General features: G+C 43.5%; 2 protein-coding genes and 1 pseudogene across 6 annotated transcripts in view; 1 reads left to right on the top strand and 2 right to left on the bottom strand.

The window, feature by feature from the left end:
• Positions 1 to 5,719, bottom strand: part of adam11 (ADAM metallopeptidase domain 11) — a 39,663-nt gene extending 33,944 nt beyond the window's left edge. For 2 of the 4 annotated variants that reach the window (XR_003930066.1, XM_030077717.1), the window contains exons 1-4: positions 5,367 to 5,719; positions 4,942 to 5,078; positions 2,727 to 2,803; positions 1,303 to 1,369 (exon numbers count right to left, since the gene is read on the bottom strand). Coding sequence is in view for 3 of the 4 variants with exons in the window: in XM_030077717.1 (XP_029933577.1) it covers positions 1,303 to 1,369; positions 2,727 to 2,803; positions 4,942 to 5,078; positions 5,367 to 5,424 (339 nt within the window). In the remaining variant the exon portion in view is untranslated. The remainder of the gene's footprint in view (positions 1 to 1,302; positions 1,370 to 2,726; positions 2,804 to 4,941; positions 5,079 to 5,366) is intronic. The other 2 variants (XM_030077716.1, XM_030077719.1) reach the window with 1 other exon arrangement.
• Positions 5,720 to 7,512: 1,793 nt separating this feature from the next.
• Positions 7,513 to 15,815, bottom strand: dbf4b (DBF4B-CDC7 kinase regulatory subunit). Of its 2 annotated transcripts, none has more exons than XM_030078288.1 (12): positions 15,688 to 15,815; positions 14,572 to 14,769; positions 13,888 to 14,082; positions 13,299 to 13,349; positions 13,107 to 13,176; positions 12,783 to 12,847; positions 12,466 to 12,508; positions 12,290 to 12,335; positions 11,049 to 11,174; positions 10,793 to 10,931; positions 10,549 to 10,682; positions 7,513 to 10,256 (listed from the first exon to the last, which is right to left on the bottom strand). In XM_030078288.1, the coding sequence occupies exons 2-12, from the start codon at positions 14,716 to 14,718 to the stop codon at positions 8,693 to 8,695; spliced, it is 2,580 nt and encodes an 859-aa protein (XP_029934148.1). In that variant the 5' UTR covers positions 14,719 to 14,769; positions 15,688 to 15,815; the 3' UTR covers positions 7,513 to 8,692. The 2 variants fall into 2 exon arrangements, with proteins under 2 accessions (XP_029934148.1, XP_029934149.1); XM_030078289.1 differs by having other exon boundaries at positions 14,572 to 14,722; positions 15,688 to 15,785.
• On the top strand, positions 15,803 to 21,323 carry LOC115378183 (uncharacterized; annotated as a pseudogene).
• Positions 21,324 to 21,580: the final 257 nt, after the last annotated feature.

Here is a 21,580-nt window from a genome sequence, read left to right as displayed (position 1 = left end):
AATGTCCAAAAATTCTAGTACAATAATAAACAGACAGCAGTAAACAGCATGTGAATATTAAAATTAAAAATATTACACCTGTGATTACAGAGCTAAGTGCAGTTGGTAGAGTCAAACTTGAGTTGGCTGGTTGTGGATATTGGCTTTCTCGGTCCCTTAGTGTTACCCGTTTTTGTTAAATATCTACTCCCTTTTGTGTTACACTCAATTACGACAGGAAAGGGCATTTGTGTGTGAAAATCAGAGTACATCCTCTGCTGGTGAAGTCTCCTTCAGCGTGATCAGCTAACACCCTTCACCAACCACCAGACCCTGCTTGCCATTAGGCTTTCAAGTCCAGGCTCTGAAACCGCGCTATCTGCCACCACCTCTGATCCTTTTCTCTCTCTCCCTCTCTCTGACAATGAGTCGGACGACTAGGACAAAGTGGGACCGCGCTGCAGCTGACTGGTGGTAACCATGGTAACCTTTCACTGATTGGTCAGGTGGTCTTCAAGAGAGAAGGTGGGAGACAGAGAGAGAGAGAGAGAGAGACGAAGGAAAGACAAAGAGACAGAGGAAAGATGGGTGAGGAGAGGCTGGGTCTGACAGCACCCTCATCTGAGACCTGACACATTGAGAGCCAAGAGAGGCTTTCTCCACCTAAAACCCACCAGGGCCTGTCCCTCCCTCCCCGAAATGAACTCCAACATGGACACAACAATCTGAGCCTTTCGAACACAACCGAACCCCACAGGATTCATTTGTCTGCACTGAGACACAGCAGGCTTTGAATGCATGCGAGAAAGGATAATACCAATAATCCGACAACTGTTCCTTGTGCAACATCAGCTAAAATGCTTCACTGTGGGTTTTCCATGCCAGTTTCAAAGTAAATTGTGGATTTACTACAACAGTCAAAAGACAAATCTAACAGTCACCTGACACACATGAAATCACTGCCTTCTTCCTCTTCCTCAGCCAGAGGTATCAGTCACACCAGCCTCTAGTCACTCAAACAGTTTTCATTACTACAAGCCTCCGTCTAGAGAGCAAAATGAACCAGTTCTGCCTTTGTGGGACAGACGTATCGGATCTCTTCAAGGTGAAATGAACCCTTGGAGACGCAGACACGCTGGACATAAAGGCTATTCTGAAGTGCTAATGTTTAAGGCTCGGCACAAAACCAATTCCTGTCAAAAAAAAAAAAAAAAAACAGACCGGGATTAGAAACTTGTGCACTGGTGATGGTTTTCGCATAGACGCACAGATACCAGTGGGGCTACTTATGCATTTGCTGGAGCTCATTTGGGTAAATCCTACCGTGTTCTGGGACGGCTGCCCATCCTCGTCAAAGTGCCGCTCCACATAGTCTGAAGACAGGAGATTGCTGGAAAGAAGAGGAGGAAACAAAGTGAGAGAAGGACAATATCTATTTTGAGATGTGGTGTCGATCTGACTCACTGACAGCCTTATTCAACACCTGCTTAGCTGTCTGAAAAAGGCATGATTGTGGCTGTGATTGCGTTACGGCATTTACTATGTGACTGCCAGGTCATCATAGGTTATTATTTTATTAGAATCAGGATACTCAGCACCGTTACCATTTATACCAATGTAGACGAAGAAGTGGGTGATTCATAAAAGCAGAGCCACAAGGTGTGAAGATTTAATTCTTAAACACAACGTAAGTGTGTAGAAAGCCTTTGAAAGGTATCACATAAACACAGTCCATTAGAACAACATTTTCAGTGTGTTTTGAGCAAAGAGAGGCGGAGGGGAGGTGCATTTAGCCTGTTTCACCTGCAGTCCGTTCATATATTGCCAGCACAGAGATCATGGGTGGGTGGGTCCGGGGAGAGGGATGAAGGGTGAGAGTGTGTGTGTGTGTGTGGGCACAGTCATGTGTGTGCATGACTGTACTTGGCGGTCCTGTGTTATGGATGTGTGGCTGTTCAGCGTGCGTGTTCACGCATGGCTCAGCCTCACCTGTCCTGTGCATATACATATTTTACACACTCTCGGAAACATGAATATTGATTCCGTTTGTTCATAATCAATCAAGCTGATGCTGTCAGGAGGCAGACCCATGTGGACGCTCATCACAGCCGACAGTTCCCACTTTGTCTCTAACTATGACTGTGAGCTTTAGTAACCTTTGACAAACTCTGTTATCTAATCTCCTCCCCACCATCCGCTGTCATTTTCCACGATAGGAAACGGTGCAACATTTCTGTCCTGTTGTTGTGATCCCAACCGGTCACCAAAACAGGTCGATAAAGGTCGCAGATTACTTTACCCCTTAAACCTGACCCTAATTAAATTGTGACTGTGAGTAAAGCACTTAGGTAACTAGCCACCAAGTTCAGTAGCTGATGTTGTGCATTAGCTAATGCACGAGGCAAGGCCATTAAACACATTTGGGTATATTAGTAAAAATCCCCACTGACATGACACACAGAGTCAACACACTAAACAATATTACAAATTCATTACCACAAGCCTGTGTTTTACTACTGAAACATGGACAAAACATCAGCATGGTTTATCAGAGTTTATGAGGCAAATATGAGATGTGACAGAGACTTCAGCCCCTCAAACTGAGGTGAGTTTCTGCTTCTGGCGGGTTTAGACTCCACTGTGATGAACTTTACATAAATGCAGAACTATGGACACAGGCACGGGGCAAGTGTGTGTGTGTGTGTGTGTGTGTGTGAGTGTGTGTATTTGTGTCGCCGCATACTCACTGGTTGAGTTCCAGGTCAAGGATGAAAGACGTGCCAAAGGCCTCCACCAGGAAGCTGCTCTGGGCCAGATGGACAGGCTGAGGGAGGGATGGAGGGGGGTCGAGAGAGCAGAGGAGGAGGAGGAGGCGGGAATGAAATATTGACAACAAAACAAAAGTCACAGCTATTGAAGCATACTGACTTTTAATAGATGGTATTCATCACAGTCCACAGCGAGGGTGGGGGCTGAGCGTGGACAAGAGTGTTTGGAGTCATCTTTTAAATCACTTTTTCAAACCCCTTTTAAAGACAGTCTTTTGTTAGTGTTACATCTACACATTTTATTATTTTATAATTGTTTAATGTTAGTCTTTTGAACTGCAATGCCAGTCTAAGTCAGGGCCATACATTGATTTCTATCCAATGCTCCCACTGAGTTTCATTTCTTGTTTCATGGCTTGACTTTGAATGAGTGCCAAGATATGTTGAGTGCACTGACTGCACAGATGCATTTAAATAGAGTACCAAAATGTGTCCACTTATAACAGTCTAAATCCGTTCTGTTAATCACTCTAACAGACGTCATGCTAGAACCTCGTCAATGATCCCACATCGCTATGCTCCAATAAATGCTCCATAAATAAATCTTCCATCTGAGACCATCAAAACCCCAATTAAGTCTAATTACGTAGGGCTATACTGTAACTCTGTCCAGTCTGAGACAGAAGAATCATCATCCACTTAACAAGTTATTTTTGTCTTTGTTGTTCTGCAGTGGACCAGAGAGGCAGCCCTAAATGTGGCAGTCAGTGATTCCCCAAAAAACAAAAGAAAGTAAAGGACAAGTGTGAGACATATTGTCAGAAGAGCAAACTTTTCCATATATTGTACACTGTAAACATAGAATGATGTGAATTACAATAAAACCACTGGGGTTATTGCTCCGTCCTTGATCATGACTGTATTGTTAAAGCTGGTGCAGTTTGGTGTGTGAAGCAACAGTCCATTGGTTTTACTCACTTTTTAGATATCAGACCTTCAAATTGTCAACTGTGTTCAAACCAACCAATTTTAATTTTCTAAAGCAAATGAATGTATCTGTCGATGAGTGCAGGCAGACATTGGATAATCATAGAGATGACATAATTTGTGCATTTTCTATTTTAGAGGGGCTCAGCTGATTCCACTTCACATCTCAATCCACACGGCAGCGATCAAACTTCCACACACAGAATAAAACAGGCTCTCCAGCCACCACTTGTCAAAAGCATGACACATCCAGAGGCGGCATACACAGATGACTCGGGTGTCTCAGAAAAGAGAGGTCGCGTGGGTCACAGAGACACACAGTGACCACAGAGGGTAGCTCAAGGTCAGACCCGTGTCATCCACTGACCGCCTGACAGACGGTATTTATGGTGAAGGTAAGGAGAGAGGAGCGGTGGAGGTGAGAAATATAATCTAATGGTTGGCAGAGAGCAGGCAGCTGAAGAGAGGGTGGGCTGGTCTGTCCTGCCCCACTGGGTTTGGGCATGGAGGCAGTCATGTGAAACATCTAGTCTGGTGGAAAGACGAGTGCGGACAGACGGGACACATGACCCGAGGCTTGGGGATGACAGAGGGGATCCTGAACCAGTCAGAGAGCAGCTGGAGGTTACACATACAGCCTTTCCCAACACTTAAGACAGGGAGGGCTTAAAACCTACTATTTAATAAAACCAGAACTAGTTTCAAATGGAAATTATTACTAGTAGTTTTCATCCAACAGTACAATGAGAAAATATCAGTTTCCATTAAAAAAACAACTGTGGAAAAATCTACACTTTCAGTCACTTAGTTCATTTTTTTTTTTGTCTTTTCAGCTGCTTCTCTTTCAAACTTTTTTCTCTTTTTAAAAAGTCATTGATGAGGGTATTCTCAGACTTAGAGATGACTACAGCTGCTTGTTCAGAGCTCAAGTAGAGCTTTTCATCATCTCATTTAGTTCAGAGAAAAGTAGCAATTCTGCATTCAGTGGATGGAAGATCCCTCTAACATCTGATCATGAGGCGTTTAATCAAGTTATCTCTACTGTGGCAAGTCATCTACATTCAGAGTGAACTTTAACATTGACATGAAATACGTGGTAATTCAGGTAATACTGGATGGGATCTGAGAAAAACGGTTAAGGAGGATGATGTTCGCCTTGTTGGCTTGGACGATCTGCATGTAAGTGAGCACAGCAGGTAAGACTCACCTGCACTCCCTCGGTGTGGTTTCTGACCCGCGTGCCCAGGTGGCCGTGGATCAGCTCCTCCTGGGAGTGGATCTGCTGCAGGAGCCGCTTGGGCTGAACAACCTCCTCTGCAGGCAGACTCTCCCATTCCCTCAAACCTGCACAGACAAGACAGCAAGCACACCAGCTGACAAAATGGACCTGCATGTAAGACTGATTTTGCTGTGTAGTCTTAACGCTGCAGCGCCTTCATGTACCTGTTAACGACCAAGCGGCGGCTGGTGCGCTGTTTGGGGGGAAATTGTTGATGCAGAATACACACTTGCCGTGACATGAGACGACGAGCAAGACTAAAGTGAGCAGTTTCTCCTTATGACCAATTAAAAATGGCAATATCTATCGTGGCGTTTTAAGGGAGGTAAAATCAGTGCGGTGCTGGCTCTTACCTGTCGTGGCGTACCGTGCACTCACTGCAGCGAACAGCAGGCATCGCACAGCCAGCATGATGCTCACATAGTCCCAGTGATTTCCCCGGAGCGACGCCGTTAAATAAACCGCATGCGAGGTGGAAGTGAAGCTAGGGCAGATGTGGACAACAGCGGCGTCTCTTCACCCGCGGTACCCGCATGTCTCGCCTCCCATTCCGGGTTTGACCGAGGGAACAGCGTGCTGGCGAGGTTACCTCCGACCACAAAACTCCGACAACATGGTGTAGTGATGTCAGGCGCGCGCCATGGGTGGACCACACACACTTGTGTTTTGGCCTTCTCCTATTGCTCCAAGGCAGTGAGGCTGCGCGAGGCTCCGAGGCACCGGAGGGAGCACGTGGGGCTCGATGTGCCCACCCCCTCTGCTGCTGCTGGACCCTCAGGGAGCGGGTCCCAAGGTGGGGTCCGGGCCCCCCACGCGCACTTTACGGGGAACCATGGGGTCCCCCAGCAAAATGAGATATTTTCACCATAGTTTCATTTGAGTAGATGCTTGTATTTTTATCATTAAAACGACTGTTTATCACATATTTAATTCGTCCACACCACTCTTATCTAACTGGCTGTACAATAAAGAACTGTCCCCTGCTGTAACACATCAAATGCAAAAGCCAAAATCCTGTCAGATGAACAAAGTCTTATCAAATGGGGGCCTCTGACATGCAAATGTTTGGAAAACTCCCCTGAAACAAGAGTGTGGGAATGCAGCACACAAGCCATGACTCCCCAATCCTTTTATGCACACTTTCCATTAAAATGCAATCCAATGGGCCACGATTCCCCAGGACGCCTGATATTAATTTAATCACACACAATTCAGTGCTCAAGGATAGAAATGTCTTCTGTAAAACATTACTGGGACCAAGGAAGCAGCAATTCTCATCTAATATCTGTAGCTGGAAGTTTGTTTATGTTTGTTTAAGATCGTTGAGTTTCCTACACAAACCAAATTTCAAAATTGGGAATATTTTCCAGGTCATAATTTCTCAATTATTCAGTATAATCAAGTTCAATATAAAGTATGCTAATAGAGGCTGGGTAGCATGACTGTCAACCACAGGTGGATCCTATAATCATTTCTACACTTGGTTACAGATCTACTTAATTTAATGGGGTCCTTTGTCTGAAAAAACACAGGACAGAAGGGAGAACACAGTGGGCTGGTCAGCCTGATGCTCATAATATAATTTTTGGAGGTCATGCAAACCATTTGGTACAGTAAGTTAAGAAAGGTCAGTCGAAAGTAATTGTGGTATGAGGCATGACATTTTAGGGCATACGACAGAACAAGTTTCCAATTTAGTCCACTCACATCAGCACATTATTGTGCAAATGGTTTGGCATTGGCCCAAATGTGCCTCATAAGGGTTATTATCATACACTGATGCGGAGAGTAGGAGTAATGGTGAGTCTGGCTGGAAAAAAAATCAAAACCCAGTGGCTGTTATTATATTGTGACACTTAAGAACCACCTAGTTTTGCACAGAACAGTGAAATCATTTCCAATTATCACCTATTTATTTTAATTGAAATGACCTTTGTTTTCTTCTGATTGACCATACAGCTGACTGTAAGACAGAACATGGACTTTTGATTGGGTTAATTGTTTTAGATCTGTTACACTTTTTTTCCTCTGGCACCTCATTTTCTGAGATAACCGTTTCTTATTTTGATTTTTGTCCGTATTTTGCCAGGAGTTGCTGGAGTTTAGACCAGGTCTCCCACGGACAAGGTCTACGATCTCAACTGAACAATACTTGACAAATAAGGGTAAGTTAAAAAAAAAAAAAAAAAAAAAAAAAAAAAAAAAAAATTTAAAAAGCATGGAGGATGAAGCATGGTTGGATATCAAATATTGTGCATGTCAGCTGGACACTGGGCTGATGCAGCGATGAGCCAGACAGGGTACATCAGCCCACTCATGCCCTTGACTGCTCTCATCACTTAGATGCCTCTCCTCCCCACTTGCATCTCCTTTAACCTACAAGCACAGTCAGCATTTATGAAGAGAAAAGCAAAACAGAATGTCAATACACTTCCTCCTCAGTGGCTCTGCACTGCTCTACTTGAGCAATACCATTGGATAAAAGGGCACACCGACAAGTTTCACAGTTAAAACATTTATTTAAAATCACAATAAAAAATGACTTTACATTTTCCCAGAAAAGCTGCCTATATATTTCCAGATGTCTCAGAATGCCAGCTGTTATGTGCGAGCATGGCTTCTTTGTTTCCCAAATGTGACCAAAGATGAAGCACTTATCTCTTTATGTATATCTCTGTCATAAGGCATCACAACTGTCTGTCAAAAGGAATTTTTATATTATCAGTCTCAGATAAAACTAAAAACACAGTGCCTTGCTGCCTATGGGAAGGGAAGAAAAAAATAATTTGTGAGGCTGAAGACAGGGAAAAAAAAACTCAAAGACTAATCAGACTGGTACTGTTGCCCTTGTAATATCTATCTGTACTGCTGCTTGGGTATTTGGAGTGCTAGCTGTAATGATGAGTAATGACAAGTCTCAACCTTTTCCCTCAAAATGTGACAAGGCAATATGGAGTGGCTCCCCGCAGCCGCAGTGCACTGCTGTGAACCCTCATCTCTCCTTCACAGAGCCAGTCCTTTGGACCACCTTCAAAAAGACAAGAACTCCGTTTGACATTAATCAGGCAGTTTCCTGTCTCACGGATAGTGTTGGGTCCTCTACTATCCTAACGCTTAGCCTGTTTGACCATCAACACCAGTGCGTGGGATCTGATCCAGACACAGCACTTAAGCTAATTGAGTAATGCCCCCTTCAGAAAAGCCTCATTAAATTCTCAATACCACCATGTGTTCCCGGACATTGCTGCTGAAAGGCTTAAGTCAGCATGACATACAAAATATGGCCTGGGGGTTAGTGCACAAGGGGATTAGGAATGGACCAGAAAAATGATTTTGGACACTCTTCAAATCCTGGTCAAGACGGTTTTAGAAGGATGATGCCGCATCCACCCACTACAGGATAAAATCAAAGTAAAAAAATATATATGTATATACACATTTCCAAACACTGAAATTTCATTAGCAGTAAGCTAATGTTTGAAATATTTACTGTACACCTCCTCCTATTACTCTGATAAGTCCAAGCACTGTCTGCTGTCTCATAAGGTGAGATGTGCAGCTGCAAAATCAAACGCTTAGCCTACTACAAGAGCTCACTGACATGGCCATCCATGACTTATTACATCACTTAAATTTCATCATCTTAAAAAAAAGAAAGAAAGGAAAAAAAACACCACTGCTAGTGCTGAACCTCAACAATTTGCATGATAGTTCTGGAAAAGGCTGAGGACTCAATTTCTTCCCCACAGAGTGAGGCTGTTGGGGTGGAGGGCTGAAGAACAGTGTGCAGGCGTGACTCGTAGCTCGTGTCGTGCATCCAGGTGCACGGCCGCTGAAGCAGCTCTCTGTCCAGCCCACAGCGGCTTTCAGTGGGCGGGAGGGGGGCGGCCTGGGTATCCAGCTGGGACAGCAGTTCACAGTCCCAATCAGAGTCTGATGATGATGTAGAGAGCGTGGCCAGGTCGGGGAGAAGGGCTGACTCGATGCAGACAGAAGAGACAGACTGGGACAGAGAGGTGTGAGAGTCTTGGCTGGGCAGAATACAGTCAGATTTATTGTTGGTAAAGTCAAGTGGAGGATTATGATGTCCTGTTTTTGGAGACACAGGCCAGGATGCTTGCCCTGGTCCGCAGATGCAACCATGACCTAAAGTGGTGTCAATCTGGTTTGGAAGCTGAGTGGGATTCTGTACATCGGGAACCAAGAATGTGAGATGACCCTGCTGGTTTGTACCAACGTTTTCCACAGTGCATAAATTAAATGTTGGCAAAACCTGTGTGGCTGACTGGGGGGAAAAATTGTCACCAAGGTGTAAATCCTGTTGCATATAAATTTGTGGTATGCAGTCTGCAGTGCTACAATTTGGGATTTGACATGCCTCCATGTCAAATAATGAGCAAGCTTCTGCCACGTGCATGATGTAATTTTCTGATTTAAGAAAAGATTTATGCCCTTGTCTCGACATCCTTCTCCTCTTGCTCTGGTTGGGCTCAGGGCTGGCTGATCGGCAGCGTTTCTTGGGGTTTGGTGCAGACACTGACAGACGAGGGAGGGAACGACATCTGCGTGAAACCAACACCTCTTTGACTGATCCCTGTACTTCCTCTGCATAGTTCAAACCAAGAGGAGGAAGGACTAGGGTGGAGATGGGGACTGTGACAGCTGGGACAGGCTGAGGTGTAGTTTCCACAACCTTTGTTTCAGAACTGATTACTTCCATATCCTCTTCCCTGGTGTACTGTTCAGGATTAGGGGAGTGAAGCATGACTTGAGGATAGAGGACAGGAGGCTCTGAGTAAGGGCTGTGGGGCTCCATAATGTGGCAATGATCAAAGACTTGAGGGCTGAGGACCGGCGGCAGGGAGTAAGGGTCAGGGGACTGACATGGGCTGTCAGGGCAGGGGAGGAGTTGCTGAGTATCAGCTATTTGGCTGGAGGAGCAGTGCTTGAGTGTCAAGGCATCCAGTAAGGGAATGGCTCGACTGGGAGAGAGAGGTTGGCTGTCAGGGAACTGGCCACCTGTGTTGGGTGGGAAAATTTCTGGATTTGGGTTGCGAAGCTGAACACCTGGTGGCAGGGCGTCAGGCCTGGAGGAAAGAGGCTTCACAGCAAGGCTATGGCCATGGCTCTTACTTGATGAGTCTGCGGCCAGCAGGGTTTTCATAGCTTCCTCCGTCTCAACATCAGTAAGAGGCTCCAGCTCACAGTGATTGGCATCTTGAATTTGGTGAGGACTTGGTGGGCTGGCAGGGTGATGATAACACAATCATTAATATAAACTATTACCTCAAACACTTACCCATACATCCTGTTTCATGATTTGAGAACATCTTAAAAGGAAGATTCAACTGTAAAGCACATGAAAATTTAATTTGTTTAAATGGTAAGTTTCTGTTAGTGTACCAGACATATGACATAATTCTGTGGAAGAAGAATTTAAGAGACTATGGGGGGGTGGAGGGGAAGTACAGGCAGTGCAGGAGACTAAAAAGTCAATGACAGGTTAATAATTTTGACCAGATATTAAAAACTCACCTGTTTAATGCCGCTTCTGATTGTTGTGATGGACTGAGGTTGAATCCCGCCCGCATTTCAGCCACAAGCTGGTCCAAGACACTGTAGTTGGAAGAATCCAGCACAAACTGACGGTGCTGATCGGACTGTAAGTGCTGCAAGCGAGAGGAAATATGATGTGAGCACAAACAGATATAAACAAAACTGAGGGGAAAATGTTTTATGTAAACAGCAAAAACACAGATCCTTAAAGAGAGATTTTCACCTCCTCCTGATTAGTGAAGGGTTGATGACAGCATTCACAGTAAGCCAGCTCCTTTTTGCATGGCCGCCAAGGTGAAGGGTTACAAGTGAGTGGTGACTGAGGTTTGTCCTGGTTGCTGCTTAGAGACTTTTTCTTTTCCCTAAATAAATGAACAGACATAAACCAGGGGGCATGAAAACTGTTTATTGTTCCATTCAAACATTGGCTTTAACAAGTGTTATTTCTCCACTAGAAACTTAAGTATGATAAATCAAACCTGGTTTTAGCTTCTCCTTGTTCAGTCACTTTTTCAGTCCGAGGAAGTGTCTCGAAGGGACTGAAGCGGCCCAAATAGCAGAGGGTGGGGAAGGTCATAGACTGCATATGCAAGGGCTTGTATTTCCTGATTATATAACAGTACAAAAGAATTTGATACAACAGTTATAATGCAAGTGAAGCAAAATGTTTGATACAGCCAGACACTGGAATACAAATCAGAATAAAATCAATACAGTGGACATCTAAATTCCTCTGGAAAATAAAGTTATTTCAAACCTCTTTAAGGAAGTATTAATATAATATACTGCCTTATGGCACAATTGAGGGAGACCCCAGCTAAGTCTAACAAAACTGTTTCAGATGTCATGGGTTCAATGTCTTGTCACATGGACCCAACCCCTTAGCGTGGGCCCTTTTAATTAATTGAAATGACAGGGATAATGAGAAGAACTGTTAGCACATACAGATCCCCTGCAGGAACAGGCAGTGGAGCTTCCAAAGCTTTGTCAAAAAGAAATCGTATCCGCTTGAGCTCTGGGCTCCTGGGGAGCAGCTTCACTGATGGCACTTGTCAAATTACCCAACAGAACTCCTTAACAGGTTCAATTAAGAAAATCACCTGGGTTGAAACACAAACCTCCAGAACCAGCGCTCAGTGGGGTAGTAAGAGCAGAAAGACAGGGACAGGTCACTGCCACCCATTGTTGTTACACAGCCATTAGGAATTGAGCTGTGGAAAGCATCTAATCTGATGCTAAACAAGCATTGTGCAAACATGTCAGGTCTAGAAACTACCATCCCCTTAGCATGTACCACATCTTCTGGCTGAATTCTTGCTCTGCTTTCTAGATTTACCAGCTCAAGCAGGGAACAGCTAATGAGTGAAGCAGCCGTGGACAGCTTTGGGCCATGGCTGTGGTACCAAATCACCCCTACTCCCCTCTTGGAGGTCATGATTAAACTTTAAACATATGCGTGAGCCAAGCTCCCCATCAGCCTGAGCCCCATACCCTGCTGGTCTACCTTTGTGGGCAGGAATAGAGGTAGGGTGTTAGGATCCCTTTACATTGGGAGAGCGGGGTCAAGAAAAGTTTAGAGGGATTTTTGGAGGAGAAAGTCAGGCACCATGGAGCCACGGAGATCCTTAAGTGTACTGTTGCGCTTGGATTCAAATTCCCCTCCTGTGCTGCAGAGGAAACAAATCAAACTAAAAATACACCGAGGGAGAGTGGAACCCACCTGCTGCAGTCTTCAACTTTAAGGTAGGGGGACCTCAAAGATGCAGCTGTGAAAAAGAGGAAATGACAACAGATGAAGAACATAAGAATAAATAAAATGAGCATATCATACAGTATGTAACTGTAGTGACAGTGTAGAGAAATAAATACATGTGCAGCATTTGTACATAAACTAACCTTTAACGACGCGAGCAGCATACTGTTTGGTTTGGCAAGACTTCTGTTGATTAAAAATTTTTAAATATAATTAAAAACTGTGAAGTGAAAGTCTACAATAATTCATCAAGAAGCAAAAACAAAGACTGATGCCTGAATGTCTTCAGAGTTCATTTATAATGTTTGAACAAGGTGTAACAAATTTCAGTAAATTTTTAATGGATATCCAACTTATTCATAAGTTAGCATTATCTACATATCTGGCAAAATAAAAACCATTTAATATTAAATGTGTATTGCCCGGTGAGTTGAACACAAGTAGGTGTCAAACACGTTACCTCTTGCCTTTTGTGTCTAGCACTGAAGCTCTCTCTTGTCAGCTGTTTCAGATATAAAAGGACATCTTAATCTACATTAAGGAACAATACATCTCTGCATTTTTGAACTGGTTCACAACAGAGTTCCTCAGTTTACTTCAATGACACACACCAGCATCAAGCAAAATGTAAGGAACCACATGGCGCCATCTACTGTAAGCACAAGTTCACTACACTACACAGGGGTGAAAACATACACTCCAAACAAATATCGGCAAAAATCCATCTTGTAATTTTGATGTGTGATTCTTTGGTGATCAACACTCAAGTCAGTCAAAAGGATACCATCCACAGGCAAAATCTTCACTCCCCATGATCGGGCATTGGCCAAGACACTGCTCCCCTTTAGTCTTTCCTGCAAGGCACATGTGTTAGTCAGGTCTAAAGACAACAGTGAGAGTGGCAGTAATAAACAAAATATTAAGAAATCCTGTCAATCAGCAAAACATCAGCAACTCCTACACTGCAATTACTCACATTGTTGCGAATGGCTTTTTCAAGTAGAGCCTTCCCACGGCTGCCACAGCCCTGCAGACAAATATATGATAGATCAAATTTTTCATCCTAGCTTGTAAATCATAACCGTCCCCAACACCTTACTGGTTGACTGAGCCAATAAACTGATTCTAGTGCGACAATTTCACTATGGAAATACTGCAATAAGAATCTTAACACAAAACTAAACCAAATGTAATTCCCAGGAGTGGGAACTGAAACTGAAGAATACGCTGTAAGACATTAACATTTTTGTGAAGCATGGTGTCAAATCATGTACATTAGAACACATCACATGGTCCATATTAATTCTTTCTAAATGCATTATTTATGTGTGAAGTGTCTGACAAAATTCAAGAGTTCATCCAACTGTGTGATTGTGGGTTTTTATGCAATCTGGGGATGGAAAATATCTTAAAACTTTAATGTAAGTTCTGCAAACTGACTGACAAACTATGTAATCTACGCATAGATCAGCCTGATGCTGCTGCTCAGCATTGGCTCAGGGTGCAGCCCTCACTTTTAAACCAACCACATTTTTGTGAAACATATGAGAATGGACGCTCAGTACCATTGGTCTGGGAGTGGCTGGTCGCTGTTTGGCGCTGCTGCTGCAGGCACTCTCCCTCTTCTTGGTGAGGAGTTGGGATTCTTCACTCGCCTGCTTTGCCCCTGCTTTTGTAACCACACCACTCTGCTCCTTCAGGCCCTCTTGGCTCCCGGTCACCACGAAGCTCACATCCTTGTGGAGAAAACTCTCAATGACCTTTGGAGGAATAAAACAAAATCCATGTATCAATCTCTGAGGAGCAGCCATTGCTGTTGTCAAACCTTTAGTTTTCTCAACTCCAAAATCTAACCCCACCTCCACTGAGTGTGAAAGTGAAAATTTACAAACATAAAACTGTGTACTTCTTCTCTAAGAGATCAATGCCTTGTCTGCAGAGGTCAAAAATCAACTCACTGCTTCATCTAAACTCACAAATACAATGCAATTAACCAACTGGATTTGATAAATCATAGAATTTTGTTCATCAGGTGCTAACATCTAATACACAACTTGGTTCAAATCCACAAATATGTGATTTTGGTTGGTTTTGAATGTTGCAATCTTTTCAAATAATATACTGAATCCACTAGTACTGATATATGTCTGACAAAATATGTAAGGCAGAAAATCGGACACAACAGCACAGCAGGACACCTTATATTTTAATGAATATAAGCTGAATATAAATGAATAATATAAGCTTACCCCTCCTAAAAGGGATATGGTCTCCACCAGAAGGGCTGCTGAGCGGCTCCTCACACTATCCAGGTAGAAACACTTCCCCTCCAGCTTCTTTTGCCCAGGAGAAAGGGTGCCCAGGAGGCCTCCCTCCTCGGGACGCTGCTGCTGCATGATCCTGGTCAAATCAAGAATCTCAGCCTCGCAGGACACACCAGTGTCCTGCTGTAAACACACAGCAATGCACTGATGTTAAGGTCATTTTTATACAGGCTGCATAGCATGGCGGCATGATTTACAGTATTTTAGCAATTTTACCAATTAGATAATATCTAACATTGCATAGATGACTAAGAAAAGTCTTTCCACTACAGAGGCAGATGAGGATTAGCTGTGGAGAGCTTGCAAGTATTTTTTTAATTAATTTATTTATTTTTAAATCCTATAAACAACACATTTCGCAAAAACAACAGCTGACTACCACCATCAGTGTGTTTATCCCCTCAGGCGATACTTCACAGCTCAGTGTTACTTTGCTCTTCATTGTAAACACACACTCCTCATACACTGATATGTGGATACATGTGACATCCAAAAAGCAACACTTATTTCAATATAGGCGGCTATTTCTAGATGTTGACTCAAATAATACGCGGAGGAGACGGCAACGAATGGTCTAAATTAAATTCAGCGTATTACAAAATATGTCTAGTGGAGGCTTGGTCGGGGAGAGGCGTGCTTGTTAGCTGCCAAAACACACACACACACACACACACACACACACACACACACACACACACACACACACACACACACACACACACACAATTAGGGGCTGCTCCATATCAAAACATTAATTTACATAAGCCTTTCTTGAGTTGGTGTAGCAGTTGATGTTACATGTTGAGCCATGTTAAATGCTTTCTAAAAAATATAACCCTAGATAGCCTATCTTCATTATTAGCCCCTATGTTAGCTATCGTCCGGGGTTAGCTAACGTTAATGTTAGCTATCTGCGCTTGCTTGTAGCGGATGTCTGGTAATCTAGCGATACTTTAAGCAAAAGAAACTGGTAATCTGGATTAATTACAGCGTTATACACAAACTGATGAACGACTAAATAATTTGAACTGGCTCACTTACTGTTTGACTGCTATAGTGTTGATAAAATCTTCACTACGGGAGCGTCCACCTCGTTGATTTCACCGAAGGTTAGCCGACAGCCAACCGCCGCTTTTTTAAAAACACAAGCGAAGAAATGGACGTACAACCGATGTCACTTCCGACGTGCTGCTGCATTCAAGTGCTTTCTGTACAGTAGTACTTCCGATCATAAGTGGTTGTTTTCATTACAGAGGCAAAAAGCCTACATGTACACGAGGCGCTCACAAAGCCTGAGCGATGATTAACACTGTAAGAACGGCTGAAACGGAAACCAATCTCACATATACTAATTTTACTCGGCTTTTTGTGCACAATTTACTCTTGCAATATAGGTTTACAACACTCATAAAGGAAAACCTGCACCACCGTGTCATTACGATCGAGTCAACAGAGATATCATTTACACACTGCCTTAACAGTCCTTAAACACACCATAGCCACATGTAGAGGGTTAATTCTGTGTGAAACATAGGCCGACATGGGTTGAATGAATTTACTTTAATAAACTTTAAAACACCAATTTATGGCCTAACAGTGTAAATTTTGATATTTGGCATACATTGAAGGCTGTTTGAATAGCCTGTGTATGATGCTGTTTTTGATGTTTTATCTTCAAATGGGCCACACATACACAGAAAATCTCATCCATTTTTATTTCACATTTCAGCATCTTTGAGTTTTCCAGTGTTGTAGGGTTTATCATAAACTCTGAATGTTTTTGAACTCCCATCATTTAGATTCAGGTCAGTCACATTAAGAGAGAAGACGCTCACAACAAAAATATATTTAGCTAAACTCTTGATTGGACTTGACCTGATCATGAAAAGTTTCAGTTCTTACAACAGCATACATAAAATATAGGGTCAAGCCTTTATGTATATATGTGTGTGTGTGTGTGTGTGTGTGTGTCTATATATACATATATATATATATATATATATGTGTGTGTGTGTGTGTGTGTGTATATACACATATATATATGTGTGTATGTATGTATGTATGTATATATATATATATATATATATATATATATATATATATATATATATATATGTATATATATATATGTATATGTATACATATATATATATGTGTGTGTGTGTGTGTGTGTGTGTGTGTGTGTGTGTGTGTGTGTATATATATATATATATATATATATATATATACATACAGTACAGGCCAAAAGTTTGGACACACCTTCTCATTCAATGCGTTTTCTTTATTTTCATGACTATTTACATTGTAGATTCTCACTGAAGGAATCAAAACTATGAATGAACACGTGGAGTTATGTACTTAACAAAAAAAGGTGAAATAACTGAAAACATGTTTTATATTCTAGTTTCTTCAAAATAGCCACCCTTTGCTCTGATTACTGCTTTGCACACTCTTGGCATTCTCTCGATGAGCTTCAAGAGGTAGTCACCTGAAATGGTTTTCACTTCACAGGTGTGCCTTATCAGGGTTAATTAGTGGAATTTCTTGCTTTATCAATGGGGTTGGGACCATCAGTTGTGTTGTGCAGAAGTTAGGTTACTACACAGCCGACAGCCCTATTGGACAACTGTTAAAATTCATATTATGGCAAGAACCAATCAGATAACTAAAGAAAAACGAGTGGCCATTATTACTTTAAGAAATGAAGGTCTGTCAGTCTGGAAAATTGCAAAAACTTTAAATGTGTCCCCAAGTGGAGTCGCAAAAACCATCAAGTGCTACAACGAAACTGGCACACATGAGGACCGACCCAGGAAAGGAAGACCAAGAGTCACCTCTGCTTCTGAGGACAAGTTCATCCGAGTCACCAGACTCAGAAATCGCAAGTTAACAGCAGCTCAGATCAGAGACCAGATAAATGCCACACAGAGTTGTAGCAGCAGACCCATCTCTAGAACAACTGTTAAGAGGAGACTGCGCCAATCAGGCCTTCATGGTCAAATAGCTGCCAGGAAACCACTGCTAAGGAGAGGCAACAAGCAGAAGAGATTTGTTTGGGCCAAGAAACACAAGGAATGGACATTAGACCAGTGGAAATCTGTGCTTTGGTCTGATGAGTCCAAATTTGAGATCTTTGGTTCCAACCGCCGTGTCTTTGTGAGACGCAGAAAAGGTGAACGGATGGATTCCACATGCCTGGTTCCCACTGTGAAGCATGGAGGAGGAGGTGTGATGGTGTGGGGGTGTTTTGCTGGTGACACTGTTGGGGATTTATTCAAAATTGAAGGCACACTGAACCAGCATGGCTACCACAGCATCCTGCAGCGACATGCCATCCCATCCGGTTTGCGTTTAGTTGGACCATCATTTATTTTTCAACAGGACAATGACCCCAAACACACCTCCAGGCTGTGTAAGGGCTATTTGACCAAGAAGGAGAGTGATGGAGATGACCTGGCCTCCACAGTCACCTGACCTAAACCCAATCGAGATGGTTTGGGGTGAGCTGGACCGCAGAGTGAAGGCAAAGGGGCCAACAAGTGCTAAACACCTCTGGGAACTCCTTCAAGACTGTTGGAAAACCATTTCAGGTGACTACCTCTTGAAGCTCATCAAGAGAATGCCAAGAGTGTGCAAAGCAGTAATCAGAGCAAAGGGTGGCTATTTTGAAGAAACTAGAATATAAAACATGTTTTCAGTTATTTCACCTTTTTTTGTTAAGTACATAACTCCACATGTGTTCATTCATAGTTTTGATTCCTTCAGTTAAAATCTACAATGTAAATAGTCATGAAAATAAAGAAAACGCATTGAATGAGAAGGTGTGTCCAAACTTTTGGCCTGTACTGTATATATATATATATATATATATATATATATATATATTTTTTTTTTTTTTTTTTTTTATCGAATTTCCGGCTCAACCAGCATTTATACAATAAATGTGTTTGTAAGTTGCTTGGTATAATACAACACATTAAAAACCATAATACAATCAAATAAGGTTTGAAACAGAAATGTATAAATAAAAAGGGATAGTTATAATAAATGAGGAAAAAATACAAAATGAGATAAAAATGAAAAAAGAAATACATATATAAATACTTATACATATATACATGTTCACACATTCACTCACTCACATATATACACACTACACCATGTTCTACCCCCCCACCCCCTAACACTGACACACACACACTAACACACACACACAGTACATCATGTCCAACCCCCTTCCTCCTTACACTGATATACACAAACACAAACATACACACACTGCACCACAACCCCCCCTCCTCGCCCCCTTACACTAACCTACAAATCCACCCAACCCCTTCCCTTATTGTTCTAAATATTATTCTCAATAAAGATTTCAGCAATGTTATCACTCAAATAAAGTGTGTCTGTATAGTTTTATTTCTTTCCAATAAAAAAAACCCACTAATCAAGCGCATGCGAAACAGAACTAAACCTTTGTTTTGTTTTGATTGTTTTTTTGGTTGTTGTTTTTTTTAAACAGAAATGCTGACAAAAATTGTTCCCAGAAAGCTTCCCTTTCAGTGCACTGGGCATCATAGGAGGAGCAAGGAGCAGAGCCATCAAGAACATCACCAAAGCAGCTGAGAAAGCCTCGAGATGGCTCTGGATCTGGAGGAGTGGTGACCCGGCTCATCAGAGAAGCCCACAAGAACAAGGGGGACCTCACAGTGCTGTGAGCCAATGTGTATGGCTCCATCCCCCACAAGCTGGTCCAGACCACCATGACAAAACACCACGTGCCACACAATGTTGCAGATCTGATCCTGGATTATTACAACCAGTTCAGGATGAGTCTCAGCAGGTTTAACATCAGTAACATCAGAGTGGCACAAGCTGGAGGTTGGGAGAATCACTGGCTGCACCAACTCTGTAACCCTGTTCGCCTTTGCAATGAACATGATTTTCAAGTCAGCTGAGCCAGAGTGCCGGGGTGCCCCGGACACAATCAGGGATCCGCCAGCCACCAATCAGGGCCTTCATGGACGACTTAACAGTCATCACAGAGTCTGTGCCAGGTTACAGGTGGATCCTTCAAGGGCTGGAAAAGCTTATCAGGTGGGCTCAGATGAGTTTCAAACCGGTCCAACTCCAGATCACAAGTGGTGAAGGACAAGGTCATGGATAGATTCCACTTAAACATCGAAAGAACACTAATACCAACCATCTCAGAAAAGCCAGTGAAGAGCTTGGGCAAGGTTTTCAACAGCAGCCTCAAGGACACCTCATCTGTTCAGGTCACCTGCCAGGGATTGGACAGCTGGCTAAGAGCAGTCGATAGATCTAGGCTCTCTGGCAAGTTCAAAGCATGGATATACCAGCATTGCATCTTGCCAAGGATACTATGGCCATTACTCGTCTATGAGATACCTATATCCACCGTGGAAACCTTGGAAAGGAAGGTCAGCAGCTGTCTCAGAAGATGGTTGGGGTTGCCTAGAAGCCTGAGCAACATCGCCCTCTATGGAAAGAGCACAAAGCTCCAGTTGCCCCTGAAGTCTTTGAGGGAGGAGTTCAAGGTTACACAGGCTAGAGAGTTGCTGATGTACAGAGACTCTAGGGACCCGAAGGTGGCCCAGGCTGAAGTGGTGGTGAGAACTGGGAAGAAGTCGAGTGCCCAGGGTGCTGTGCTGGATGCTGAGTCCCGACTGCGCCACCAAGACATAGTGACCATTGTGGCCCATGGTAGAGAGGGCTTGGGGTTGTTCCCAACACCACGTTAAGAGGCGTGCAAGGGGAAGGAGTAGCGGAGGCAGATTCAGGAGGCTGCAGTGGAGGGAGAGAGATCAAGCAGAGCAGTCGATTTGAGGCAACAGGGGGCCTGGACGAGGTGGGAGCAGGCCATGGAATGGAAACTCACATGGACAGACCTCTGGCAGGCTGAGCCATAACGCATCACCCTCCTGATTCGGGCAGTGTATGATGTCCTGCCTAGGATGGCAAACCACTTCACCTGCAGAAAGGCGGAGACCCCAAACTGTCCACTTTGCTCAGCAAAAGGGACGTTGGAGCACATCCTGAGCTCCTGCCCAATAGCACTCAGTCGGGGCTGTTACACCTGGCACCAGGCGCTGAAACCTATTGCAGAAGTCAACAGCAAGGGAGTCAGCAGCTGCAGCTGAGTGCGCAACACCAACCGCGCAATTGATTTTGTCAAGGCAGGAGAGCAGCCAAGGGCAGGGCACAAGATGGCGGCAGCAGGGATCCTGGCAATGGCCCAAGATTGGCAGTTCTCAGTAGACTTGGGGAATCAGCTGAAATTTCTGCAACACATTGTCAACACCACCATGAAGCCAGACATCCTTCTTGTCTTGGAAAGCACCAAGAACATCATCGTCATGGAGCTGACAGTGCTATGGGAGGACTGCTTGCGGGAGACTCATGAAAGGAAGAGGACCAAATATGAACATCTGGTGATCAACCGTCAAGCGCAGGGCTAGAAGGCGAAATGCATGCCCATCAAAGTAGGCTGCAGAGGATTTGTGGGACACCCACTCCACAGAGCTCTCAGTGCACTGGGCATCACAGGAGGAGCAAGGATCAGAGCCATCAAGAACATCACTGAAGCAGCTGAGAAAATCTCAAGATGGCTCTCGATCCGGAGAGAAGATCCATGGGGACAAGCGAATGTCACCTGAACACACACTGCAGCCTGATCAACCGCTCCAGGGTCACCTGGGAGAGAGTGTTGAAAGACCCGAAACACCCAATGACCCCAGGTCACATCACTGATGATGTGTTCAGGCAAGCATCAGAAGATGTATTAAAGAACAAACCCGAAACTGTGAATTGCATTGAAAATAAATGGTAATATCTCATTCCACTGGCAGCTTTTTTTTTCTTAACGTTTTTTAAGGACAAGACCAGGTCAAAAATACTCTAAGTCTGCAGCCAG

Source organism: Myripristis murdjan, chromosome 19 (genome assembly GCF_902150065.1).
Source record: "Myripristis murdjan chromosome 19, fMyrMur1.1, whole genome shotgun sequence".
Lineage (NCBI taxonomy): Eukaryota > Metazoa > Chordata > Actinopteri > Holocentriformes > Holocentridae > Myripristis > Myripristis murdjan.
The sequence above is the reverse complement of the archived record's forward strand: the minus strand, read 5'-3'. Positions and strand labels throughout refer to the sequence as shown.

Bases quoted from the DNA above. Each gene is read 5' to 3' on its own strand.
- dbf4b (XM_030078288.1), bottom strand. From the start codon at position 14,718: ATGCAGCAGCAGCGTCCCGAGGAGGGAGGCCTCCTGGGCACCCTTTCT. The intron at 13,177-13,298 runs GTGAGTAATTGC...TGTGCCTTGCAG, and splicing joins AAAAAGCCATTCGCAACAAT to GAAAGACTAAAGGGGAGCAG. The intron at 12,509-12,782 runs GTAACGTGTTTG...TTTAATCAACAG, and splicing joins CTAGACACAAAAGGCAAGAG to AAGTCTTGCCAAACCAAACA.